The sequence below is a fragment of the Pseudonaja textilis genome, chromosome 3 (assembly GCF_049901715.1).
Source record: "Pseudonaja textilis isolate UNSWEBS1 chromosome 3, rPseTex1.2, whole genome shotgun sequence".
In the NCBI taxonomy this organism is placed as follows: domain Eukaryota; kingdom Metazoa; phylum Chordata; class Lepidosauria; order Squamata; family Elapidae; genus Pseudonaja; species Pseudonaja textilis.
In genome coordinates, this window is record NC_141992.1 from 200,508,209 (window position 1) to 200,535,506 (window position 27,298).

The 27,298-nt window shown below is 53.8% G+C and overlaps 1 protein-coding gene across 5 annotated transcripts; it reads right to left on the bottom strand.

Moving 5' to 3' along the window:
- Positions 1-5,351: 5,351 nt before the first annotated feature.
- On the bottom strand, positions 5,352-27,129 carry GRINA (glutamate ionotropic receptor NMDA type subunit associated protein 1). 5 transcript variants are annotated; one of them, XM_087931904.1, is made up of 7 exons: positions 26,864-27,129; positions 8,287-8,592; positions 7,881-7,993; positions 7,152-7,352; positions 6,869-6,997; positions 6,328-6,471; positions 5,352-6,203 (listed from the first exon to the last, which is right to left on the bottom strand). In XM_087931904.1, the coding sequence occupies exons 2-7, from the start codon at positions 8,573-8,575 to the stop codon at positions 6,054-6,056; spliced, it is 1,026 nt and encodes a 341-aa protein (XP_087788030.1). In that variant the 5' UTR covers positions 8,576-8,592; positions 26,864-27,129; the 3' UTR covers positions 5,352-6,053. The 5 variants fall into 5 exon arrangements, with proteins under 5 accessions (XP_087788030.1, XP_087788029.1, XP_087788031.1 ...); XM_087931903.1 differs by lacking the exon at positions 26,864-27,129 and adding an exon at positions 18,891-19,011; XM_087931905.1 differs by lacking the exon at positions 26,864-27,129 and adding an exon at positions 14,491-14,718.
- Between the last annotated feature and the right edge of the window lie 169 nt (positions 27,130-27,298).

Consider the following 27,298-nt stretch of genomic DNA (forward strand, 5'->3'; position numbering starts at 1 on the left):
CTTAAACCAGCTACTGCATCAATAATAATACCACTGCCAATCGCTCCCCCTCAACTGTAATGGTACGGGGAAAACACATTATGAGATTCAAAAAATTCTCAATTCTAGATTACACCATGGTCGATTGCAATATTTGGTCTTATGGAAAGGATACCCCCTTTCAGATACTAGTTGAGTAAAGAGTTAGGATGTTCATGCTGATCAATTGGTAAACCAATTCCATGAAGATTTTCCCCACAAACCGAAGGGTCCTCATGGAGGGGGGAGAGGGTGTTAAGGGCAATGTATTAACCCTTGTATGTGTTTTTTTTCCTTTAGGAGGAGGAGTTTTCAAGGGGGGGGGACGCCTGTCAGCTTTGAAATTCAGCTGCCACATTTTTTTAAGAGAAGAGTTGGAGGAGTTGAAAAGTTCAAGGTTATTCTGTATGTCGTATTAAGAAAGTCCAGTGGCAGTTAATTGGTTCTCGTGATTTATGAAGTGTAGAAGTGGGAGGAGACAAGGGAGGAGAGAAGGTGGATTCTGTGTAACGCGTGAAAAATTTTCACTTTGGGAAATTGCCTTTGACATGCCAGATCTGTTCCTAAATGAATCAATTGGAGATAAAATGTCTTGGAGTGATTGATATCATGGATACTTTCTAGATGCCTTACAGCTAGAATGAATTGCAAGCTCTGGAAGACACCGGTGCAGAACACTGATTGGCTGCTAGAGTGCATTGCAAGCTCTGGAAGCTCTGGACTGGTTGGCCGTTAGAGTGTGTTGCAAGCTCTGAAGACACTGGTGCAATACACATGTTGGCTACTGGGGCGCGCTGCAACAGGTAGCTTGATTGCAGGCAGTTATGCTTTGAAGAGTAGCCATCAAAGGATGCTGTCATTTAATCTTATGTTCTGTTCAGCTGGGTTTGGGCAGTTTCCTTGTGTAGAATTTAGACTGATTCTTGCTAAATTCATCTAAGGATTTGCCTCTCCAATTTGGAAAGGGAATAACAGGACGGCAACTTTCTTTTAGCTATAAGCTGGGGGGGGACGTTGTTTCCATGCGGAGTAGCTTAAGGTATTTACAACTCGGTTGCTTGGAGACCACCACCATAAACTCAAAGTAAAGCTGGGCCCCTTTTTATTGCCTGTTTCCTCCGTGGCACAGAGAGGAATCAAACCTTTGTTCTAGCAGTTCCAGAGATAAGGAATAATGCAGTTTCTTTGTTTTAGGACACAAGAAAAGATCACTTGGACTCTTTCGACTGCATTTTGTTAGTACGAAACTGGAGGGCTCGCAGGGAGAGACAGGGAAACAGCATGGGTGCAATCTTCTATTTGCTTAACAGTTCCTCTTCTCTCTTCTAAGATACAATTCAAAATTCTTGCTCCTGATTTAAGAAGGAATCAAAAAACTTATGTTTTCACCATTTATAGGAAATCAGATTCCATATCTTTTCACTGCCTCGTCTCAGGCAATATTTATCTTCTCAAAATACCTGAGGTAAGGAGTTAAACACTACAAAGGCTTCCATACAAAGTTTCTTTATTGGACTATCTCAGGCATCTTCAAGGTATAACTCACAGTTATGTTGAGATTCATCTGATGTCCAACCTTTACACTGTTGTCTTCATAGTGTGAAAAGATAGTTATCTTCATCCCATAATGATACAGCAAAGGAAGACTCCAGCATGATGCTGGGGTCCAGGTAGGAATGACCGAAACTCCCCCCAACCCAACTAGAGGTCAATTCAGTGACCAATAACGACTAAAGATGTGACCACATGACATCAACTACATCTCCCAAGAGACATTAACTACATTTCCCACGAAGCATTCCCTCAAGGGGACAGCTCTCATTCCCAAACTAACTATATACGGTTTAACCAGCACAGTCAGTGGAGAGAGGCTGCCAGAGTACTTGACCTGGTCCACTGCTTCTCATTTCTGACTTTTGATTGTGATTTTGAGTTCTGCGTACAATGCACAAGGAGCAGACTGGTGCACAACCACCGACTTTTGAATACTGGTGGGGAGTCCAAAGTTGTCACAACCATGGAGAATTTGTCCACACTGACTTGCATCTCTGGCCCTGAGCCAGCATTCAGGACATGGTCATCAGCTAAGAGGAATCCCCTCAGAACAACTTATAAGTATCTCATGTATTCAAAACTATATTTATTCTTATACCTGTATCTTGTAAGCGATTGACAAATCAAATAAAATGTCAATGTAAAACTTCCTTCATTTGGTGAAAGTCCGAGGCCTCCTTAAGTTGAAGAGCTTCCCACCCACTCTGTACTTGAATTGGACTCCAGCTCTGCTGCCCTGAAAGGCCTCAGACAGCATGGCGGTAAACATCGTGTGTGAGCGCCATGGGTGGCTGGGAATGGCTTAGCACCCTGGCCCTCGTGGTGCCATGGAACCAGCACAGCACCTGAATAAATTTGGTGGGGCAGCCATGTTGGCGGATAGAATCAAAGGCTTTTATGAAGTCAAGGAAGGTTGTATAGAGTTCGTGATACTGTTCCTGACTCTTTTCCTGAAGTTGGTGCATAGCAAAAATTATGTCGTTAATCCCACCCACTTCTGCAGAAGGCACACTTTGACTCTGGCAGCAAGTCCTGCTCTAGATGAAGGGATTTTCCTGCAATGGAGAGCAGCAATATTCCTCAATGGTTCTCTCATACTTGACGATTGCCCTTCTTCCCGTAGAGATGTAGGATGTGTGCATTTCTCAAGTTCTTGAGGAATGGATCCTTAATGGATCCTTGTTTCCAAAAAGCCTAAAATAAATTGATGTGTGTTTCCTCTAAATTTAAGACCATTGACTTTGTATAGATGTCTGCCATTATGGTGCCCACCCTGGGGTTTTGTCACTGGATTGCTGGCTGACAGCTTCTGGGACTTTAGCTACTACTCATGGCTCACCCGTGGTGCTGTTGATGTTGATCTGGGGAATCCTGCCTACTGCCCCATTGTTAATACACGATAGTGGACTGAGGATGGCTTCAAAGCATTCTGCCCATCTCTGCAGGATCTGAACCTCCTCAGTCATGAGAACTGTACCACCTACGTTCGGGCAAGAGACTGAGGTCTGCAGACAGGTCTGTTAAGGGCTTCATAAAACCATTTCAAGTAGCAGCCGATCCCTGTAGGGTGCCTTGCATTTTTTGCAGTTTATTCTGAACTATCCTGCCAGCAACCGTGAGGGCTCTTTCCTTGGCAGCTGATAAGTCACTCTGATAGACACAGTAGCAACAGGACTTAGACTTAGACACCGCTTTAGTGCTTTACCGCCCTCTCTAAGCAGTCTATGGAGTCAGCATATTGCCTCCAACAATTGGGGTCCTCATTTTACCAACCTCAGAAGGATGGAGTCAGCCTTGAGCCTGGTGAGATTTGATCTGCCAAACTTGTGAAAGCCTCTGCCGTACTACACTCTCACCCCTGTGCCACCGAGGCTCTGGGATGCCAATGATGGTGATGCCTACCAACCAGCCTGCATCTCCTCCTCATTCTGAAGCATTCTGTCACACTCAGCTATGCCAGCAAGATGGAGGCTTCTCCGTCTTCAGCCAGTGCAGCAGCCGTGCTGGGGTTCTTCAGCTTGGCCTGAGTCTTTTGATGGCCTCGCTTCCCTGAGGTCACAGCTTGGAGCTCCACTTTGGAGACAATGCGCCTTTGCTCTGTCCAGCAGTCAGCACAACACAGGCGCATTCTGACATCCCCCTTTTTCTCCTGACAAGGACACAATAAGGTGCAATGCTTGGAGTCGAGGTACAGCCAGGAAGTCTTATTACAGGTAGCCAAGTGGAAACCTGCACCAGAGTTGAGGAAGTTGCGTGTTGCACAGGTCTTTGGTGAGAGAGGAGCTGTCACACTTGCTCACTCTCCCGACGACTCCCACCCGGCTGCAGAATCTCACCATTCTCTTACACTGAAGAGAACAAGCAAGATCCGTGCGCTGGAGGCTTCTCACTGTTTATCAAAGGGTATCTGCTTCTTCATGGAGCCCGTCTTTCATCTCAGGAGAAGAGTCAGAAGGGACCTTGGCTGAACCCTGGTCCAACCCTAGTCTGAAGCAGAAAATACTGCTTTGTTCCGTCTCTTCTTCAAAACCTCCACTGATGGAGGCCCTGCAACAGGGCTGTCATACTCCTTGCCTGCAGACCGGATGCACCATGCTCTGGCCACACCCATGCCCAGTTTAGTGAAAGGGGAAAGTCCCGATTCATCAAATGACTTGATGACGTGACTTAAGTTACCCCTGCCCTACAACTTCTTGTGGCAAGTTGTTCCAGATTGTTCTGTCAGGAAATTTCTTAGTTCCAGGTTGCTTCTTGGTGAGTTTCCACCCCTGTTCTTGTCTTCAGGTGTCTCGGAGAACACCCCCTCTCCTTTGGGACAGCCCCTCAAATCCTGGGAAAGTGCTATCACGTCACCCCTGGTCCTTTTTTTCATTAGGCAAGACATACCCACTTTCTGCAGATGGTTTAGCCTATCGCGGACATCTTCCTCTTCTCTACACTCTTTCTGGAGTCTCAACATCTAAAGCACCGGAAGGCCAGACAAGGAACAATAAGGGAAGGAAACTGAACCAGGAGAGATTCAACCTGGAAATAAGGAGGAATTTTCTGACAGGGAGAACCATCAACAGACAGAAGAGAAGTTGCCCTTGGAAGTTGTGGGAGCTTCATCCCTTGAGACTTTCAAGAAGAGACTGGACTGCCACCTGTCAGGAATGGTGTAGGATCTCCTGCTTGGGCTGGGGGTTGGACTAGATGACCTCCAAGGTCCCTTCCAACTGTGATTATCTGTTATTTTTTACATTGTGGCGACCAAAAGCAGATGCAATATTCTCAAGTGTGGTCTCCCCAAGGCATTATACAGTGGCACCAACACTTCACACGATCTTGGTTCTACTGCTCTATTATCCAAGGTGGTCCTGGGGGGAGCATAGGTGCCAGTCAGGGTGGCCCATCGCCACAGGAGTCTTTAAAGGATGGTGGCGCTGAGAGGAGGAGTGTGTAATTTGGATTTATGTGAAAGTGGCGGTGTCAGCCTGTCTTCCCAATGCCCATCTGATCCGTTTGCACAAGTGGCCTGCGTGCATCTGTCACTCGCACAAATGTGGAACCATCTCTCGCCCCCCCCCATCCCCAATTGTCGATCCGCAAAGCCAGGAAGGTTGGAGACAGCTGCCCTGGAAGGTTCCTGCAGCGCCCACGGTCACCTCTCCATCCCTCCTTGGAGCCTCCTGTGCCACTCATTCAAAGGAGCTCATTCACATGATCAGGTAGCCCCCAGCCCAGGGAAGCCCCCTCCCTCCTCTCCTTCCTGGCTGGATGCAGAAAAGCAAAGACGTTGCTGTGGGCGTATTCTGACTTTTATTAGACTGCTATTTATACAGCTTAGTGCAGAGGCTGGCCTTGAGGGCAGAGTGGCAATGGCTCAACATGCAGCATTTCAAGCCCCCCAAAGCCAGCCACATGTGGGGGAGGGGGAGGAGGGGGGGGAGAAGAGAGAGGAAAGTGCCCTCAAGTAACATCAACATCCTGGTCAAAAGGTCTCGGCAGACCCCCAACACGGAGGTGCCAAGAGAGACTTCGAGGTGGGCACCCTCAGGGCTGCCCAACACCCACAGCCCCCCCTCCCCCCAGGGTGAAACACTCTGCCCGAGACGGCCGGGGCGGGCCAAGGGGGAAGGTCATGCCCAGCAAGCAAGGGGGAGGCAGGCCAGGGTGGGCATCAGAGGGGCTCAGCGGGGGCTCCTGGGCCCAGGAGGGCAGTTTCCAAAATGAAACAAGACATTTCTCAAGCAAAACGCAGCGGACAAGAGCAGCAGCCTATGTACACCCCTTCCTCAACTTCGGTTCACCCAAGACAGGCCGGGCATAAATCCCTTCTCTTCCCCGCTCTGGACAGGCAGGCCAAAGAAGAGTGCCCACCGCTGCCACCTTGCGGAGCCGCCTCCCGTGGGAGCATCAGGACTCCAACCGGGCCCGTAGGGAAAAGAGAACAAAACCGGGGAGGGGACGGGGTTGTGAGGGAGGACAGGGCTGGAGACGTCCTAATCCTTGGCACGGCCAATGATGGCCAAGATGTACAGGAAGATGTTGATAATGTCCGTGTAGAGGTTGAGGGCCGCAAAGACGTATTCCTCCTGGCTGATGGCCAGCTGCTTGTTCCCCAGGATCAGCTGGGTGTCCACTGCCAAGAACTGCAAGAAGCAGCGGAGTTAGTCCCCAAACTGGGGGTGGGGGTCTTCCTCTCCGCCTCCCGCACAGCAGCCCCTGCCGCTCCACGAGGAGACGCCCCCTTCCCAGTGGGGCCCAGTCACTCACGCAGGTGAAGAGCAGGGCCCCGAGGGACGCGTAGACGATCTCCAGGATGCGGTTTCGGATGAAGATGCACAGGATGGCAAAGATGAACAGGACCATCAGGCAGACGATCAGCACGCCGCGGCAGGAGGTGAAGTCGTACTTGGTCTGCCAGAGGGGAGGGGGCCACAGGGCAAGTCAGAGAGGGATTTGACTTGCTTTCCCAGACTGACCCCCGCTCACACGCAACCCTCAAAGGCTCTGCCTCTCCGGTTGGAGGACAGCCGGGGTGTGTGCTGCAGGAGGCAGGGGCTCTGCTCTAGAGGACCTGGATTCTGTACCCTTCTGGCAAAGGCACGGTGGCTTCACCAGGAACCTCACTCCCGGGCTCTTCGCTCCCAGTGATACCCCAGAGCAGCACTGCCAATGGGCATGGGAAATGCTGGGGTCCAAAGCGAGCGGGTGCTCTCCAATCCCCCCTGCACACCTGGGAACATGACCCCAACTTATGTATGCGGCCACGTGGCCCAATTCCCCCATCCCAGAGGAAGCCGAGGGCCCCCACCTGCAAGGAGAAAATGACAACGGTGAAGCACACGGCAGTTGTGATGCCCACGGCCATGATGACGGCGTCCGTGTTGTAGAAGCTGGCGATCATGCCCACCATGTAGGAGAGACTCAACGTCAGGATGGACTGCAGTGGGAAACAAGGGTGTCAGTGCCTCCACCAGAGCTTGGCGGGGGCCTCCTTGCTGCCTTGGGGGGCTTCTCCCGAGAGCCAGCCAGGCCCGCCCAGCCCCAGTGGAGGGCAGCCTCAACCTCCCCCTCCCGCCAGGGCCCTGCACTACCAGGGCTATCAGGTTCCACGGGTGCTTCCGCCGGAAATCCCCACAGCAGCTCAGGACGATGAGGGAGATGAAGAACACCGCATAGGAGACGTAGTACGTCCAGACGTTCTTGCGCACGAAGCCTTTCACGTCCTTCACGAAGGTGAAGATGGCCACAAAGGAGAAGGTCACCGAGAGCTGGATGGTCAGCACCAGGAAAACCTGCAAGGGCAAGGGCAGCAGCTCAGCCTGGCCAGGGCAGCCCTCTGGGGCAATAGAAGGATCTGGTGGGCCCCCTCCTCCCCCTGCCCGGGTTCTCCCCTACAAGAGGCACCCGACGCTCTTCCACGTCAGCTGAGCTGCTCCCAGGGCACCCGGGGGACCCTGTCCTGCTTGGCTCCTCCCAAGACCCCCTTCTTGGGCAGTGAGGGAAGCCCTTCCCCCAAAGGGGAGAGAGAGCACGGAGACCCTCTCCTCTACGCCCTCTCCCGTTTCTGCAAGAAGGTCCGTGGAAGAAGGCCCTTCCGGGGGCAGCTGGGGTCCCCCGCCCTCCCCCCGGCCAGAGGACCATTCCCTTCTCCTTGCAAGGAGCGCTTCCCTGAGCTGAGCCTCCGGTGAGGCCTCCCATGGAAGGGACACCGGGGTGGGGTGGGGGGGCTGGGGAGGGGGGCAGCAACCAAAGGGGCAGACTCTCAGCCAACCAGGAGCCGCACGCGGCCTGTCAAGCCCTACAGGGACCCCCCTGCTGACCTTGCGGATGAAAGCCTGCCGGATGTTCTTGTCGTCCCAGTTGCTGGGGGTGAAGCCATCATTGTCGTAGTAAGAAGGGGGGCCGTCCTCATGGTAGTTGTTGTGCATCGGCCCTGTGCAGAAGCAGCAGTGCAGGCAGGCTGAGCAGCTCTCCCTGCAGCCCCCGGACACCCGGCCGTCCGGAAAGCAGGGCGGGGGAAGGTGAGTGTCTGCTCCCCAGGCCGCACGGAGGGTGCCCCCTTCTGCCTGGTCAGACTTCAGGAGACGTGTACCCCCAGAGGCCGCTCACAGCTGGTGGATGCCTTAGGAGGGCTCCCCCAATAGCCCAGGATTGGCGTGGGGGGGAGGCAGAGCCCCCTGCCTAGGAAACTGTCCCCTTCCCTTGGCCCACCAGGGCACAACTTACCAGGGGGGCTCACAGGGGCTCCGGGGTGCGGCTGCACATAGGGGCCCTGGGGGTACGGCCCTTGCGGGTATGCGCCTTGTGGATAAGGTCCGTAGGGCCCGGCCTGGGGGTAGGGAGAAACCGGGTAGGGGCTCGGTGGATAGCCGGTCTGGCCATACGGTGCAGGCTGGAATTGACCCTGTGGGTGGGGAGCCACTGGGTACGGAGCCTGGACATAGCCAGGGGCCGCTGGAGGCTGCGGGCCTGGATAGGTGTCCCCCGAGACCAGGAAGCTCTTCTCGTGCGACATGGCGGTGATGCTGGGAGCTGCAGGGAAGGAGAGGGAGGCAGGTGAAGAGGCCGTGGCCGCATCTGTACAGTCTCTCCTTCTCCTGACAATCCCCTCCCCACATGCCAGGGATCAGCCCCACCACCCCCCCAAAAAAAACCAGGCTTCCTGAGTAACTGAGATGCCCTAAAGAGATCAGGTGAGAATCTCGCTTCTCAGTTAGGCGTGGCCCTTAGACCCCCCCACCTGCTGGGGGTTCGATTTCCTCTCCTCATCCACCACATCCCACCAGCCCCCAGATGCCCCCTCCCCCATTGCCCCAGGGCCCAGCAACCTGAGAGATTGGGAGGATCCTCCGCCACCCCTTCTGAGGGTGTTCACAGAGCCCCCCACTTTCAAGGCGGCCCCCAGGCTGAGCCTGGCTATCCTGCCAAGGCCTCCAGGGCAGCTCATCCTTCCCTGGGGGTGGGGGTGGGGCAGTTTATGCCCTCCTCCCGTGGGATCCCACCTGGGGAGTCCAGGTGGCCAAAGCAATTCGGCAAGAAATTTCTAATTATGGCGTTAAAGGTTTTGAGGGTCACAGAGAGATTAATGCATCAACTTTTTTTTCCAGCTGTGGTTGGACCAGACGGAGTTCTTTCTTTCCTCCCCCCCCCCGTGTGCGCCCATTTTTTTGCTCTTCCCAGGAAGTGGCCCTGGGCCTCCCTTCGGCCTTGTAGCCTGAGCCTTTTGGGGTTCCCCCAGTTTAGATTCTCCCGCCTGGCAGGAGCTTTCGACTGAGGGGTGCAAGGCCTCCTTCCCAGCAGCAGGCAGCCCCCTCGGGGATTGTGGTCTACCATGTGGGTCTCCCTGAGTGACCAGAGCTGGCTCAGCACTGCTCCCGCCTTGGCTGTGGGCAGAGCCCCCCAGAGCCCAGCTCGACTCCTGGAGGCACGTACGGAGGGCAAGGAGGCCAAGCGGGGGAGAGGGGGGCCCTTTGGGGACTCCAGGGCTCTGTGGCCCCAATCCAAGCGCTAACCGGATCCGGCTCTGCTTGGCTTTCCTTGAGATCAGCTGGAGCTGCTTCAGCCAACCGAGAAGCAGCCATGGGGAGTTTCCTCACCCGCCACGGCTGCTCAGGGGGCACCTCCCCTTGGGGGGCCCCCAAAGACCCACTTGGACAGGGAAGGAGCCGCCATGAAAGACAGACACCTTCGGGAGAGACGGAGCTGGGCCCCCACCCCTTCATCGGGGGGGGGGGACCTGGCCTCTGACCCTGAGGTGCTCTAACCCATAAGCCACAGCATTCAGTTGAGGTTGCCAAGGGCTGGAGGGGTTCAGCGCCAAGGAAGAGGATCCCTGGAAGGTCCCCAGCTGTCCCCCATTATACAAATCTCCCGCCCCCAATCTCAGCCCATTCCAGCCTCCGGGCCCATTGCAACTGTGCAGGCAGGCAGGCAGGCCCCACTCAGCCCCGTGGCATCCTTTGCCAGCCCGCTTTGCAGGCTTTCAGACAGCCTGGCCCAGCAAGGCCTGACCCACCTCCAGGGCCCCCTGCCTGGCAGGAGCAGCTCCCCACGGCTACCACCTCGGTGGGCTTCTATTATGGGCTCCATTGCCATGGCACCCAGTGAACCGTTATTCTTCCTGGAGAGGCTTCCGGGGGGCGGGGGGGAAGGGGGCGCCTTGACTGACTTTTTGGACAGAGCTAACCTCCTGGCAGCAATCCTGGCACTGTGCCCAGATGCCATCCTGCCCCCCCCCAATCAGCCAGGGCTTCCCTTTGCGGCCCAGCCTCCCCCGCCTGTCAATCCAGAGCCCACCCACGAACAGCAAGAGGGGGGAGCCAGCCACCGCCAGGGGTTCAGCAGAGGCCGAGGAGGAATCTTCCGGGGTTCCATTTCTGGGGGTCCCCCCAGGCCCAGAGCTGCAGCCCCCGTGAGCCTGAACTGTGCAGGGCAAGCTGGCCAAGTGGACGGGCTCGTCCCTGTCGAAACTGTGCCGTCTTTGAGCCTGGATGGAGGCACCTCTCAAAGGTCACAAAGATTCAAAAGATAAACGGGAATGTCGAAAATTTTACCCCCTCGGGAAACTTAAGGCTCTTTTACTTCTTCACCCCAATTAAATGCATATGGTGCCCGATTCTGCCCCTCTCCGAAGTAATGACTGCCTCTCAGTGAGGAGGGGAGGGGGCTGCAGGCCCTGGAGGAGACAGGGGTGGTGCGCCCCCACCTCAAGAGGGGTCCGTCCTGGACCCCGCAGTATTGGAGAACGCTCGTCCAGTCTCCACCCTTAATCCCATTTTAGGGAAGGGGGGGCTGGCACACGGCTCCCGAGGGTCCTGGGTGGGGCCAGCTCTCCAGACCCTTCTCAGCCTGGGCTCAAGCCTGGCCACAGCCCTGAAAGGGCGCTGACCGTCTGGAGGGTCGGGGATGGTTGCCCTCTGGGTGGCTTTGGCTACCATCCAGCACGGGGTCCCTCTGGGCCTGCTTCGGGGTGGGGAGGGGGAGGCCCCCTGGTTCTCCCCCTTCCTCTGTGACCAGGGTTGGTAGGAGGGGAGGGTCAGGCCCAGGGCCCTGCGAGGGAGGGAGTCTTGGGGGCCGGGCCTCCCGCCTCTCCTTCCCAACGGGAGAGCCCTGGGAGGGAAGGGTCCAGGGAGGCCTGGCACTCGTGGTCTGCCACGAAGGCCAGCTGCACAGGGGAGGCCCCGGCAGGGCTGGCTGAGGGCCTGCAGCTTGCGAGGGCCGGCTCCCACGTGGTCCTGGCGAGACCGGGTGGCTGTGGGCCTTCGGGTCTCTCACACAGACACCCCGCCCAGGCGACCCTTCACCTCCGGCTCCCTGGACAGAGCTGAAGCGCAGGGCGGGGCGGGGGGGGGGGACACTCCTGCCGAAGGGGCAGCCAGGGCCGGGGAGGCCTTTGCACGGATGGTCTGTCTGGTCCCCTCCCGCCTGGACTCCTGCAATGATCTGCCCATGGGGCTGCCCTTGAAGACCACCCAGAAACTTCAGTCGGTGCAGCAGGACCCCCACAAGAATAGGGGTGGCCCCTCTCTTGTGCCAGCTGCTCTGGTCCCCCATTTCGTTCTCGGTGCAATTCCTCCCCTTAAAGCCGTAGGCGGCACAGGGCCAGATTGCCTGGAGGGTCCCCGTTTCCCACAGGGATCCACGCCTCCCCAAGGGGGCCCAGGAAACCAGCCTTTTCTGGGCAGAAGCCCCTCCAACACCCCCCCAGCCCTGTAGCCCTCCGTGGGGCCTCCCAGGGCTGCCTTTGCCCTCAAGCGGTGCCAGATGACCGGAGGGCAGCGGCTCCTTCACCGGGTCGGGACCAGTTTTTCGGTTTTTTCTTTTTAACGTTTCCAAGTTTTACCTGGTTGCCTTTTGTGGTTTTTACATTTACGCGCCCCTCAATTCCCGGAGAGTTGCCCTTCAAGCGGGCGGCTGCGGAAACGTTCCCGGCGCTGCTCTCCCGGCTCAGCGGAGCCCCCGGAGAAGCCGCCGCCCGGCCGCCCTTCCGAGCTCCGGCCGAGCCGCTCCGGCGGGTCGAGGCCTCTCGAAGCCGCTCGCGGGGCTCCTCCGGGGGGCTCGGCAGCTGCGGAGGCCCAGATGCCGGGAGGGGCACCGGGAAGAGGCTCCGCCTGCCTCCTGCCTGCTCCTCGGGGTCGGCGGGGATGAGGGCGGCTCGGCGGCCGGGGAGCCGCTTGAGGCGGCGGGGCCTCGGCGCGGAAGCCCCCGGAGCGAAGCCTCCCCTCGGCCGGGGACCCCGCGCCCGATGCGCCGCTCCAGGGGACGGAGCCGGACCCTGCGGCTGCCCGGGGAACGCGCCGCCTCCCGCCGCCCTTCCCGGGGCTGCTGACTCACCGTCGCTCCCGGAGCCCGCAGCGCTCAGGCTGCGCAGGGGCGGCGGCGGCGGCGGCGGCGGCTTCTCCTCCTTCTTCTCCCCGCCCAGGCCGGGCACCGAGGGGGCGGGGCGGTGACGTCAGCGGCTCAGCTCCCCCGCACGCCCCTCCCCACGGCAACCGGCCGGGGAGGCGGCGGCGGGCAGGAGCCGCGGGGGCGCTGCCTGGGGCTCCGCCGGGAGGGGCTCCCCTCGCCCAGCGCCGCCCCCATCCTCCCCGCCGGAGAGCCGCAGGCCGGCTGAGAGAGCGGGACCGTAACGGGCGAGGCCAGGTTGTGGCTGCACCGAATCGTCGGACGCGGCGCCGGCCGAGCCCCCCGCCCCCCCCCGAGCGACACCGCCGCCCTCCGGGGCCCCCTTGGCCCAGTGGGGGCAGTCCGGGCTGGGGCCGCTGACCGCCCTTCGTGCGCGGGGACTGAGTCCCGCAAGGCCAAGCCTCCCTCCCAGGAGCCCGTCCCGGGTCTTGAGCAGGCAGGCATCCCCGGCCGGTCCATTGCGCCCCATCCTCTCCCCGCCTCGTCCCTGGAAATGCCTGGATTCCCTCAAGCGAATGCCCACCGAGGGAGGAGAGCTCCCCGGTGCCCTCTGCCCTCCCCCGAAATGGCAGCAAAGCCGGGACTGGATAAAATGGTTGCAGAACTGCCAGCCACACACACACACACACACACACCACCGTACACCCTAGTGCAGCACACACAGCCCCAGTGGCCACATTGACACCCCTTGGGGTCCACCACCTTGATCCGCTCCAGCCCCAAAGGCTCTGGGCCCACCCGCGGCAGATCCCCAGCCAAGACTCCCCCTGCAACTGGGCCCTGCTCACGTGCCCAATTCAGTGGGGCCCCAAAGGGCCCAAACCAGCCTCCCTGGCCTTTGGGCAACCCAACCCCAGCAGGCCCTTGCGTGGTAGTCCCAGGTCATCTGCTGCTCCTTACTACCAGGAGTAAACTACATTTCTCCTCAACATCAAGTTGCTTCCTGCGCAGAAGAGCCAGACCTTCTCGCTCCCAGAACCCTTCCACACCAACTGCCCACCACACACGGATCAGCCGGGTTGCTGCTCTTGGCTCTAAGCAGCTGGGCTGGTTGGGGAGAGGTCTCAAAGGGGCGGGGAGGGGGCCACCAGCCCAGCCCTCCTGGGGAAGCAGCACGAGGCGCCTGGCCCCCTCAAGGGGGCTCCGAGCAGCCCAAGCCCAGGTGATGATGGCTGGGATGTCACCCACTAACCCCAGGGCTTTCCAGGCTGCCCTGGGTAGGCCAGGAACCTGTCCTCCCCCGCCCCCCGCACTCTTTCCTAAATGGGCACTGAATTTGGCCTGGCTCAATTCGTTACTATCTGCTTGTTATGCAGAAGAGACTGCCAATTTCACCAGAGACGAAGAAGGGGAGCAGAGAGGCCACCTGGACTGGTCATCGGGTTGACCATGGGCGTTCAGCCGTTGCCCTCGGCCCAAATGGAGTGCAACCGCACAGAATCAAAAGGAAATTAAGGCAACGGCGAGCGCTGCACCCTGGAAGGTGCCAGCTAATGAGATCAGGGCCCATTAGGCCGGCAGCTCATCTCCCTGGGCGCAGCGGCCGAAGCAAAGCACCCCGTTGGGTTCCCTCCCCCGGCCCTTTGCGGGAAGCCTGACGTCCCCACGCAGGCCCCAGTGCAAAGCGCCCGGCCAGCGAAGCTCCTGGGGGGCTGCATCATGGACGCCGCTACCGCAGAGATCCCAATGTGTGCTCCCCATTGGATCCTCCGCACCGCATCGCGAGGTCCCGGAGGAAGGAAGCCAGCTGGCTTTGGGAAAGCTGCAAGCAGTCAGCCACGGCCAATGCCAGCTCAAAATGGCAGAGGGGCTCAGGCATCTTGGCAGGACAGGTTCCGGCAGAGACCATACAAGCAGGAGCCCTTGGACGCCAAACCTGGCGCAAGGAGGACGGCAAATTCTTCCCAGATTCTGGGCTGGACGTGAGTGAAGCCAAAATCCCAGCAAGGGACAGAGCACTGGGGGCCCTAGCCCTCTCTCTCCCCCCCCCCATGACTGGCCACCGGGGAGCCTTGCCAAACCTGCCAGGGCAGCAGCTGCGATCCAGGAGTCTCCCAGGGTCCTTTCTCCAAAGACCACCGGCCGACCGAGGGACGGAGTGAGTGACTATTGCAGCCAAACGCTCCCCTGTAAGTAGGTCATTATAGTGACCGCCCAAAGCAAAGCGGCTTACGGATGGGGGGAGCGAGCACGGCTGGCAAGGGAGGGCAGGGGCAACGCTCGGAAGAAGCCTTCCCGGCTTAGAGCGGTTCCAAAATAAACCTCCAGGCCTTCCGGGATAAGCCTGGCCTGTTCTGGTAACCGCCCCCCCCACCCCGCCCCAGTAGTAGCCCTGACCTCTTCTGCCTTCTCCTCCGACACGACCCTTTAACACCCACCCACCCGACCCCACTTATATATGCTGCTCAGAATGACCTCCTGATCTGGAAAGGGAGCAGCCAGAGCCCCAGTCCGTCTCAAACTTCTTCCCCCATCCCCCTTTAAACCCCCCGCCCCGGTTGTCTTGGGCACCGACTGGCAACCAGCTTAACCAGGTCGGGTGGGCTGGAAGTGACCCTGATGCCCCCGGGACCTCTGGCAGAGCTGAAGCGTCCCGTCTCCCCCTTGGCTGCATTTCCAAACCCAGGTGGTGATTCTGATTTGTGGCTCTTCTTTGCTCTGGTTGCAATTCTGTGAGCCCCCCAAAGTGCTGCGTCAGTTGGTTAAATAGACAAGCAGAAAAGGGAGGAGGATTCTGCAGGCTCCATTTCCCACCTAGGGAACCCAAAAGGACACTTGGAGATTTAAACAAGAGTAGAACCACAGAACGGCAGAGCTGGAAGGGACCTTGAAGGTCTTCTAGTCCAACCCCTTGCTCAAGCAGGAGACCTGGCTGTCCAGTCTCTCCTTCAAAATCTCCAGTGTTGGAGCACCAGAGTTCCTCGGGGGAGGGGGCTGAAAACTCCGCCCCAGAGGAGACCGGAGGCCGGGCCCTTCTCTTCTTTCTCTCCTCACAGGCTTTGCTCCCTGGCTGACTTGCAGCCCCTCCTCCCAATTCAGTTCAGTGGAGCCCCGGACTGACACTGCCCCAACATCCCACGGACAAATCAAGCCGGTTCCCCTCCCCCCCCCCCATTTATTCCCTGGGAATGCTGGACTCCTCAACCAACCAAGCCACCTCTCCAGCCACGCCTGCCTGCCTGCCCAGGGAAGAGCTCTGTGCCGCCTGGAGCTTTGTCCAGCATGGCAAGTATAAGATGTAGGATCACTGAGTTGGAAGGGGCTGCGGAGGTCATCAATCCCCCCCTCCTCCCCCGCAGGACCTGCTAAAGCTCTGCAAAGAGAGGGCTAGCGGGGCTCTTCTCTCTGCCCTCCAAAGGGTCGGCCAGCGCTCCCAGCTCCATGGCACCAGCCCGCAGGGTCACCGTCCCCTCGATTCCCACTTCCAAGCCTTTGGGTGAGGGCCAGGGCACAGCCCCCTGGCACCTCCCCTCAGGCTGCTGCCCGCACTGGAGCCATGGTGGAGAATTATTCGAGGGCCATCAGGAAATTATGAATCGAGCTAATAATTACAACATCCGCCTCCTATTTTATCTTGTTTATTTTAAAACTAGCTTAGTGTTGAACCGTGGGGTCCTTGGTGCTCTCTGAGCTTGGTGGTTTGCTTGCAGACATTTCATGACCCAACTAGGTTACATCATCAGTACTAGTGAGTGCGGGCTTTGCTCCCTAACCTTATTTTATCATTTCACAAGGAGGGCCTCGTGAGAAATTTTGTCAAATCTAATAAAATACCGCCCATGGATCACGGCAGTTGGCCCTCTGATGGAAAGCAGGGGCACCCCTGCAGTCACAGAGATCAACCCCAAAGGCCAGGAAGCGCCAGGCACAGGGGGGTCAAGGCCTCACAGCTGGACGCTCTGGCCAAGCCCTGGGCAGCCCACAGGGCAGACTCGGTGGCGGAAGTCCAGAAGGCTGAAGTTGTTGGCTTTTAAGGGAAAGTAAAACCGCCCGATTGATACTGGACTTTAATCAGTTCAGCGTCCCGCAAAAGCGGCTCCCGTGGCAAGGAAAGGAACGCAGGCGGGGGGCAAGTTCCTAGGGAAGCCACTGCCAAAAGCCCCCCTGGAACCCATGGCAGTCAGGAGGAGGGAGGGGGGGTGGGGGGGTCACCCAAAGGGGTGGAGTCCCGATCTGCAAAGCGCTGGTCAGGAGGTTAGCCAGGGAGGCTCAAGGAAGGAAGGGAGCCCAGAGGCTGCTCGGTGGCTCTTCACTCCTTCTCCGAGCTGAGCTGCCACCTGCACATTCAGCCCGGATTCTCCCTCTGCAGGAGCCAAGTCTCCAAGACCAGAGGAACCGCCTCGGGAAGGGGGAAGGGGGGAAATAAGCTGACAGCTCTCCCCCCCCCCCCAGTTTCTCTGGAACCAAGTGAATTAGTGGCAGGCCAAGCAAATGGAGGAAGAAAAATGGGTGCTTACCTATTTTTTATTTTGTATCCCATCTTTATTATTTTTACAAATAACTCAGGGTGGCAAAATATCCAACACCCCTCCCTCCTCTTATTTTACCTGTGAAAAGGCGCAAAGGGATCACCCCTGAAGAGGCTGACCCTTCAGCCAGTATGAATCGGTCAAGGATAAACTGCACCAGAGCTCCTTACCAGTTAGTGGGAACACTGTAGCTGGAATTTGCCTTCATTTGAGCAAAACTTTTGGCAAACGACCCCCGTGGCATGCTGGTTAGCAAGCAACAACTGTGGGCTGGGTGGCATGGCCGCGACGTGGGTTCGACTCTGGTGAGGAACTTGTAGTCAAAACATAACATAGCAATAGCACGTTGGCTTATATACTGCCCCCTACATGGCAGCCTATGACCCCCAACAATCTGGGCCCCATTTTACCAACCTCGGAAGGATGGAACAAGCTTGAGCCCATCAGGATCAAACTCCTGGTTGTGGGCAGAGTCGGCCTGCAATCCTGCGTTCTAACCACTGCACCCACCGGGGCTCCTACATCATCATCATCATCATCTTCACTGGTTCCTCATTCAACTGGGAAGAGGTCCTGGGCGGGGCTCCTCCGCAGGCTCCTCTCCCCCCCTCCAACATTTCCATTACGGATTTGGGTTGTTGTAACCGCAACCTTCCTCGCCTAAAGCAGGGGTCTCGAGCCCTGGCAACTTTAAGACTTCTAGACTTTAATTCCCAGGAGGAGGTCAAGCCCAGAAGTCTTAAAGTTGCCAGGTCTGGAGAGTCCCTAGCCTAAAGCAACCAAATTGTTTTGAAGATAAAACATAAATTTACAAAGTGTATTGACAGATGGTAAAATCTGTACCTCGGTGGGCACTGATGGTGTTGCCGAGTTTGGGAATGAAAGCATCGACTAGAAAACACCCCGGCCCAGAAAGCACCCAGCACCCCACAGTTGTTAAGCATGCAAACAACAAACTGTGTGCACCAAAGACCAGCAAAGAGGTGGCCCTTGGTCGGGCAGCCCTGAACAATCACAAGATGGCCTTGGGCTGCTCCTGATAAGCCCACCTGGTGACCTTCGATCCCTTCCTCCGAGGTCAGCATGCAGCCGCACTGGCTCTCCGAGATACGGCAGGCCGGGAACAGACATGGTGGTTTGCCAGGGCCAATTCAGCTCCCTGGGGAGGTTTCCTGCCTGGGGCACTTCAAGCCCCTTTGCACTTAAAAGGGACGGGGGGAGGGAATCTCAGAGGTTGACTCTATGACTGCAACTCGTGTGTGTGTGTGTGTGTGTGTGTGTGTGTATGTATGGTGGGCGGGGGGATCTTTTACCACCACAGGAGGAAGAAGTCAGGGGAACGCAGGTCAAATAGGATGGGACGGTTAATTTCCTAGAAGGCAGAAATGCAACCCAAACAGTCCAAATAGGCTGGAGAAGGTAAGAAAATGGCGTTTTGAATTCTTTACTTAGGAAACAAACATGAAAAGGGCGAGCGTAGAAGGGGCTCCCCGGGTTGGTAACCGTGTTGGTGAAGAAGGTTGTGGAATCCTTTGAAAGCCCCCCAAGGGAGCCAGAAGGTGCCGTATTAGGCCGATCCTGTTCCTTGCCTCCTGCACTGGGCAGGCTCCCCTCCCGGTTTGGGTTGAACCTTGGGGGTCCTGGTGGGGAGGCATTTGAGGGAGGGAGGGAGGGAGACCCTCCAAAACGCCCCTAGTAAACCAAAAGACCCAGCAGGCCCCAAAAGAAAAGAGAAAAGAGAAAAGAAAAAGAAAAAAAGGCAGGTGTAATCTACAACATGCAGAGTCAAGACCGCAGCAGCCATAGGACAAGCAGGTTTAGAAGACCAGCAGAATCCACCTAGGAACATCAACCGGCAGGCAGAAGGCTTGATGAAAACGCATTCGACTTCCGGTGGCGTTCTTGTCAGCAACGGATCAGAGACCGTGACTGTGCGCGGCTTTGTTCCGTGTTTACCCTGTTGGAGGGGTCCTTAAAGGACTGGATCCATCTGACCCTCTTCGTAGGGGAAGAGGGGGAGACAGTCAGCTGGGTCGAGAGGAGCCGCATCTCCCCTCCCTGGCTTGGTAAACTCCCCCTAGAAGACAGGGAGAAGCCTCAGTCTTTAATGGCTGCCCTGAAAATGGGAAGCTGCCGGGACACAAGTTTGTGCTTGAGTGTGAAAGTGTTTGAGCAGTGTGTAACTGGATAAAAGACTTTGAACATTCTTTTTGATAACCCCAAAAAAGCAGAAAGAAAGAGCCCTCGTTTGGAAGAGTGGTAGCAGCAAACGAGAAATAAGAGGAAAATATAAGGTAAAGAAAAAAATGGAAATAAAAGAATTATATGTAATTAGAGACTAAATTTGGAACAATATACGGAATTGGACATTAATCAGGCACTGGATAAAATACTGGATTTATTTGGAATGGATAAAATTGAATATTAATACTATGGAAAAGTGATTTAAAATAAAAGAATTTTAAGAAGAAAGTGATATAGAGCATCACCTAAGGGTTAAAGATTTCCTTCTTTTATGTTTCTATGGAAAATTATTGGTTGTATAAACATGATCTCCAGAAGTTTTATTTTAAAAAGGGGGGATTACAGTAAAATATAAAAGAATGCAATACTTTGGGACTGTTGGAGGTTGATTGTGACAAGAAAACATAAGAAAGAGAAAGTGAGAAAAAAACAGGGATTTTTGACAAGGACTATAACAGAAAAACTTGATCCTTAATAAAATAAAGAATAACTTAATAGACCAAAGAAATGGAAGAAATAAGCAAAGAATTTAAGTCGGAGCTCCAAAATGTGAGAGAGATGTTTAAAGAAAGGGTGACACTGGTGGAGATAATGCTGAGTAAACTAATGGCATCACAGCTCGCAGAAGAACAAAGGAAGTTCAGAAAGGACGAATTAAGAGGACAATAATAGCCTTGATGATAATAATATGAAGTTCTTCATACTCATCAAGGCTATTATTTTCCTCTTTTAATTCAAATAACTGTGTTTGGGCCTGTGTGTGTTGCTTTAATTTTTCTTAGATATACAATAGAGTCACAATGCAATACATATATGACCTCAGTGATCATATCAAGAGCAAAAGTGTCCTCTTCGCTGATGATGTAAAGCTATTCAACACCACAGACAATACTGCTACCCTTCAAAGAGACCTTGACTGTGTATCAAAATGGTCAATCAAATGGCAACTTCAAATCTCAACAAATAAATGCTCTGTCTTACATATTGGCCAAAAAAAAATCAGAAAATAAAATACAGGCTGAATAGTCAGGACCTTGTTGGTGATCCAAACTCTGTCAAGGATCTTGGAGTACTCATCTCAAATGATCTAAGTGCTAGAGCCCACTGTAGCTACGTAGCCAAAAAGGTGTTAAGAGTTGTTAACCTAATCTTACGTAGCTTTTTCTCTGGTAATATCACACTACTAACTAGAGCATACAAAACATTTGCTAGACCAATACTCAAATACAGCTCATCAGTCTGGAACCCGCATTACGTATCTGATATTAACACAGTTGAGAAAGTCCAGAAATATTTCACAAGAAGAGTTCTCCACTCCTCTACTCGTTGCAGAATACCTTATACCACCAGACTTGAAATTCTAGACCTAGAAAACCTAGAACTACGCCACCTTTGATCCAATGTAAGTATAGTATGTAAAATAATACATTGCAATGTCCTACTTGTCAATGAATACTTCAGCTTCAACCATAACAAGAGCAAACAATAGATACAAACTCAAGGTTAATCGCACCAAGCTTGATTGCAGGAAATACGACTTCAGCAACAGAGTGGTCAATGTCTGGAATACTCTACTTGACTCTGTGGTTTCTTCCCCAAACCCCAAAGACCTTAACCTTAGTCTGTCTACTATTGACCTCCCCGCTTTCCTAAGAGGTCTGTAGGGGGCCTGCAGAAGCGCACCAACGTGCCTACCGCCCCTGTCCTATTGTTTCTTTTTTTTTTTCTTATATGTATCCATGTATTCATAACTATGTTTTTACTTATACCTATTATCTTGTAAGCAATTGGCAAATAAAAAAGATATGCAAGAAGAAACCCAAAAAGAGAGAACTGAAAAGGGGTGAGTGGGGAACATGGCTGACAGGCAGAGGGAAATAAAAATAAAACTAGAAGGAAAAAAGAAGATAGATTGGGGAAACTTAGAAAAGGGATACCTAGCCAAAATTAAAAGGAATGATAAAGTTATGAGATTTAGAAATAAGGGTTAGGGATTGTACAAGGGGGATACCACATGGGAATATATATTGGTACTTAGTTTAAAATTTTCTGAAAATTATTTTAGGATTATATATATATATATATATATATGTGTGTGTGTGTGTGTGTGTGTGTGTGTGTGTGTGTGTGTATAAACTTCGAATCTTACGCGGGAGAAAACCCGAACAACCAAAGATCCACATACAAATACCCGCGAGAACCTCAGAAAACAAATATTGCACCACTACGGGGAGGAAACCCACCATCTGACCAGGACTTATGAAAAACTTGAAGTCCAAAGAGCTTCCATTTTATGTGACCTTGCATTCCTATGCAACTGCCGAGATCAAAATTTAATTCCCACAAGCTTCCAATTGAAATTCCACACCAACACAGCAGCCACCAAACGCATCCTAAAAAGAACAGAACTGGCCCTAATTAGAAATGAACTTCACACAAAAAGGTTTCTCCTAGACCAAATCAACAAAGATCTCCTCACACTCCACCTCAGACTCAGCAACAAGATTTACCCCCTACTTTGGGACAAATCCAAACAACTCGCTGTCTGGAGAGCCGAAACACAGACCACCCTCAAGACAGACACACACACCAACAAACTCAGGAAACTACAACAACGCCAGAAACCAACTCCTCCCCCCCCACAGCCACACATGAAACAAACAGTGCACAACATCTCAGACAAGATCCTCACTGAAGCTGAAACCAAGGTCCTTTCAAAAGGATTCAACTTTGTTGTCGCTCCCAAACACATCCCCACAGAAACCATCATATGCGGAGTTGAAACCAGCCTGACCAGAACCAACCCTGATGATGCTAACAAAATCAGACTTGAAATCACCAACATCCTCTGCACTAGCAAACCACCCAAAAGCAACTTATCCAAAGAAGAACAAACTGCACTACTTAACCTGAAAGAAGACACCAGCATAATAATCCTACCAGTAGACAAGGGCAATGCGACAGTGGTTATGAACACATCTGACTACCAAACCAAGTTAACCAACCTACTCCAAGACCCCGCATACAAACCCCTAAAGACAGACCCCACCACCTACCTAGAAAAAACTACCAAATCCAAAATAAAAGCCTCCCCCATCAGTGAAGAAATCCAGCAACGAATCATACCCAGAGAGAAATCATCCAGATGTCCCAAGCTTTATGGTCTCCCCAAGATACACAAAGAAGGAACCCCACTCAGACCAATAGTCAGCTCCATAGGCTCACCTCTACAAAACCTGGCCAAATTTCTTGCCAAACAACTACAACCCTATGCAGAATCCATCAACTCACACGTAAGAAACTCATTCCAGTTCATCGAGATCATAAAGAAACAAAACTTACAACCTAACGACCTACTAGTAAGCTTCGATGTCATATCCCTCTTCACCCAAGTGCCAATAAAAGAAGCCTTGACAGCCATCCGAAACAAATACAACCCCCCAAGCACATCCTAGATCTGACCAACCACTGCCTATCCAATACATACTTCACCTACAATGAACAAAAATACAAACAAATAGAAGGAGCACCCATGGGATCACCCCTCTCACCTGTCATCGCAAACCTCTACATGGAACACTTTGAAACACAAGCTCTAGAAAAATACGACCACAAACCCAAACTCTGGCTCAGATACGTAGATGACACCTTCATAATCTGGCCACACGGGAAAGAAAAACTGAACAACTTCCTCACACACCTCAACAGCCTACACCCCAAAATACAATTCACCATGGAAACAGAAGCCAACAATCAACTTCCTTTCCTAGATGTCTTGGTATACAAAAGATCCAATGGCTCCCTAGGACACACCATCTACCAGAAGAAAACACATACAAACCGCTATCTACATGCACTCTCACACCACCACCCAGCACAGATCAATTCCGTAGCCAAGACACTCATCTCCAGAACAAAATGCTTAGCCGATGAACAACACCAAAAACCGAACTACACACTCTCACCAACGTACTTACAGCCAATGGATTCCAAAGAAAGATGATTACCCACCTAATCCAAAAAGAAACCCCAACCAAAATCCAAGACAGAGAACAGGAAAACGGCAAAGCCCTCCTCCCATATATAAAAGGCACTACAGACAAAATTAGCAAGATCCTCCAAAAACACAACATCAAAACAGCATTCTGCACAAACAGAAAAATATCCACCATCCTAAGAAACCCCAAAGACAAAATCGAATTAGAAAACCAAGGAGTATACGAAATCCCCTGCACTGCCTGCCCTACCACATACATTGGACAAACTAACAGAAGAATAAGTGCACGCATTGAAGAACATAAGAACTCAATCAAAAAAGAAGAAACGACCTCTTCCCTGGTCCAACACCTCAAAGCCACAGGACATGAAATTGATTTTAAAAATACCAGAACCATCGCCAAAACCGAACACTTCAACAGCAGAATAATCAGAGAAGCCATAGAGATAGAAAAACGCCCACACAGCATGAACAAAGGAGATGACACCTCCCGCCTTCCAGCCATTTGGAAACCCGCCCTCATGAACAGACGAGTACCTAACATGAAGAAGGACACCAGACCCACACCCATGAGAGCCACACAAGATGCCACCACCACACTTCCATGTAGAAAACAGACTCACACCCACTCAGAAGATGAGACACGACCATGGACCAGAAGCTGCACTGCAGCTGCATCACTACCCACTTCAAACCCCTCCGAGCCATACATGAAGCAAACCGACACCCACTATGAAGATGCAGCACGACCACGAACTCGAAGCCAAACAGCAAGATCACAGCTCACCAGCTCAAATCCCCCAGCAACTAAGACTAACCTGAGCACAACCAAGCCCCCACCTGAACAGAACACGCCTCCAACCAATCAGAACACGGCTAACCCCCAACCAATCAGAACACAGCCAAACCCCTACCAATGAGAACACACCCCACCCAATCAGAACACAGCCAAGCCCCCACCCAATCAAGTCCCACCCCACTGGCAGTTAAAAGGAGGAAGCAGCTGCAATCTCCATTACTCTGAGAAGCACAGAGCCGGAGACAGAAGCCTGAAGATGATGAATGAGACTTCATCGAAAGCGTTGCCTAGATACTTGAATCTTACGCGGAGAAAACCCGAACAACCAAAGATCCATATATATATATATATATAGAACCTATATATAATATATATATATATATTTATTTTTTTCTGAGGTTCGGCCTTTGTATGTGGATCTTTGGTTATTTGGTTTTCTCAGCGAAATTGGAAGTATCTGGCGACGTTTCGATGAAGTCTCATTCATCATCTTCAGGCTTGCTGAAGACACAAGCCTGAAGACGATGAATGAGACTTCATCGAAACGTCGCCTAGATACTTCCAATTTTACGCGGGAGAAAACCCAAATAACCAAAGATACACACACACACACACACACACACACACACTGTATATAAATTATGCTGTTATGAACCCTTACATTAGAGGATTAAAACAGGGGAATGGAAATGTATTAAAATATATAGAAAAAAATTGGATAAGTGGTAAGGAAGAAAAAATATTGATTATAAGGAAAGTGAAATGTATTAAAATATATAAATTTTGGCTAAGTAGAAAAGGGAGAAATATGATTATCAATGATTAAAAGAAAAGTGAAGAAATGAGATATATTAAGAAGTCATTTTAGCGATTTTATGGGGGGATACTTTAAAATATATGTTTTAAAATATACAGTTGATTATTTAATGTTAATATGTTTAAAGGTGGGGAATGAATTATTTAATTAGATAGATTGAGGAGATATACCATGTGGATCATAAATATATTAGCTTTGTCTTATTTTTGCTCTTTTTAGATTGTTTATTATATAATTGGCTTAGGAAAAATTAAGGATAAGAATGATGTTTAATGTTAAATAAAATAGGTGGTAAGGTAAAAATGGAAATAATAGGGGATAAAGAACTGGGAATCTATATGTGGATGAAATGATATTGAATTAATGAATTGAAATATGAAATGGAAACTTATTTAAAGATGAGTGAAATGGATAATATGAGGTGATATTATATAAGATTGGTGGAAATGAAAGTATGATTATGTACAAGTGTTATAATCTGGAATTATGTTGCCACATAAAGAGATGTGTAAAAATTAAAAAATTTAAAACTGGCACTCTTGACCAATTGGCCATCAATGGACACATAGACATAAACAACATCTACATACTGTATATAAAAGGGACAATCAACAAACCCCCAAAGGGAACAAAATGACCAAACACCTCCCCACCCCTATCAATATCCAGATGAGCATAGATTAACACTAAGATTAACCTCAGACCAACAATCAAGAAGTAAACAAAACCCCAACCTGCCAAACTAGCTAACAGTAAACAGCCCAGCCAAAGAGCCTCTGAGATCTCCCTCACCCGCATTCAGGGCAAGTCATTAGAATTCAAAACGAGAGCAAACCCCACTCCCTTCTAGCCCTGATGATGTTGCCTAGTTTGGGTGATGAAACGTCAGCAAGAAAACCACCTGGCTCAGGCAGCACCAGGGCCCCCTTGCTCAGAGAAGAGGGCTTGGGGAGGAACGGGCCACGTTCAGTCCTCCAATTCCAGGAAGGCCCTGGCCGGAGCCCTTGGGAGGCCTGTGTGCAGTGGGGGCTCCCCCATTAAACCAAAGACCCTGCTAGATGGGAGGAGTTCAGAGGAGGGGGGGGCAGGATGGAGAGGGCTTGGGGGCCAGGTAAAAACACCCAGGTGCACCTGCCCGAGAAACAAAGCAGCTAAGGGGGAGGGAGCAGCTGCCTTCAAGCACCCAGAGAGCTGCCTGGCAGCAGGGGGGCCGGGAGGGAGGGCAGGAGAGGGGAGGGCCAGGCCAGAGGACTATGGCCAGGGGAGACCTTCTGCAAACAGCCCTGCTGGGTGGGTGTGTGTGTGTGTGTGTGTGTGAGCCCTCCACAAGAGGTCTTCCTTCGCTAAGGGGGGCAGGCCAGGCGCAAGAGAGCCCCCCCCCCCTCCACAGGTCCACAGTCCAAGCGAAGTACTTCCCTGAATTCTGACTGTAGTCCAGGAATCTCCCCCGGGGGGTGGGGGTGGGGGGGTGTCAGTCCCGGGTCTCTCGGGCCCGAGGCTCCCCGCCTGCCTGATCTCCTCTCCTCCTCCCTGCTCTGGCTGGAAGTTCCTCTACAGGCGGCGCCTCCCCCTGGGTCGCGAAGGCCTTGCCGGCCCCGGGAGGCCCCCTCCGCTCAGCTTCCCAGCCCGGGCGCCTCCCAGGACTGGTGGGCTCTGCGGGCGCTTCCTCGGGGGACGCCGCAGGCCGGGCCCAGAGACCGCGGGGGCCACGTCGGGCACCCGGAGCCAGACTCCAGTCCCAGAGCTGAGCCGGGCAAGGCCAGCCGGGCATCAGCCGGGCAAAGGGCCCAGGGACTCTCGGGAGGGCAACCGCCCGCCTGGCGGAGGCCCGAGTCTCAGCACGGCGGGGAGAAGGAGCCGAGCTTCACCGCTAACCGGCGATCACAACCCGGGGCGGGAAACAGGAGGCTCCCCTTCCCGGCCACCGGCCTCCCGCCCCCGTAAAGGAGCCCCAGGCGCCCTCCGTCCGAGGCCCGAGCGAGGAGAGCCGGCGCGGAGAGGCCCCGGGGTTGGGCGGCCGGGGGCGGCTCCGCTCTGCGGCAAAGGCGACAAGGCCGAGCCGCGTCCCTCACCTGCCTGGCCTGGCCGCTGCCGGGCTCCGCGTCGACTGGTGGGGGCGGACTCGGCGACCACGACCGCACCGGCCGCGCCTCTCGCCCGCCAGCCGGTGCCGGGAACGCGGCCGGGCTCCCCAACTGCCGCGGCGCTGGCACGAGCGCGAGCGCGGGGCTCCCTCCGGACCGTCGGCAGGGAAAAGCGCTGAGCCGGCGGGGAAGGAGCGGCGCGAGGGGCGGGCAGCCGGGACTCCTCCGCGGCGGAAGCTCTGCGCAGCCGCAACAGACCCGGGACTGCCCGCCCGCCGGTTGGTCGAGGGAAGGGCCGCCCCGGGAGGCCCCTGCAGCGTCGGCAGAAGGCGAGAGTGGCTTGCCCTGGACGGCCGTGGACCAGGCCGTTGCCCCCGGCGCCCTTCCCGGGCGGAGGCCTCTTGTCGAGCTGCCTTCCCGGCG

Bases quoted from the DNA above. Each gene is read 5' to 3' on its own strand.
- GRINA (XM_087931904.1), bottom strand. From the start codon at position 8,575: ATGTCGCACGAGAAGAGCTTCCTGGTCTCGGGGGACACCTATCCAGGC. The intron at 7,994-8,286 runs GTAAGTTGTGCC...GCTTCTGCACAG, and splicing joins AGCCCCTGTGAGCCCCCCTG to GGCCGATGCACAACAACTAC. The intron at 7,353-7,880 runs GTCAGCAGGGGG...TTGCCCTTGCAG, and splicing joins GGCAGGCTTTCATCCGCAAG to GTTTTCCTGGTGCTGACCAT.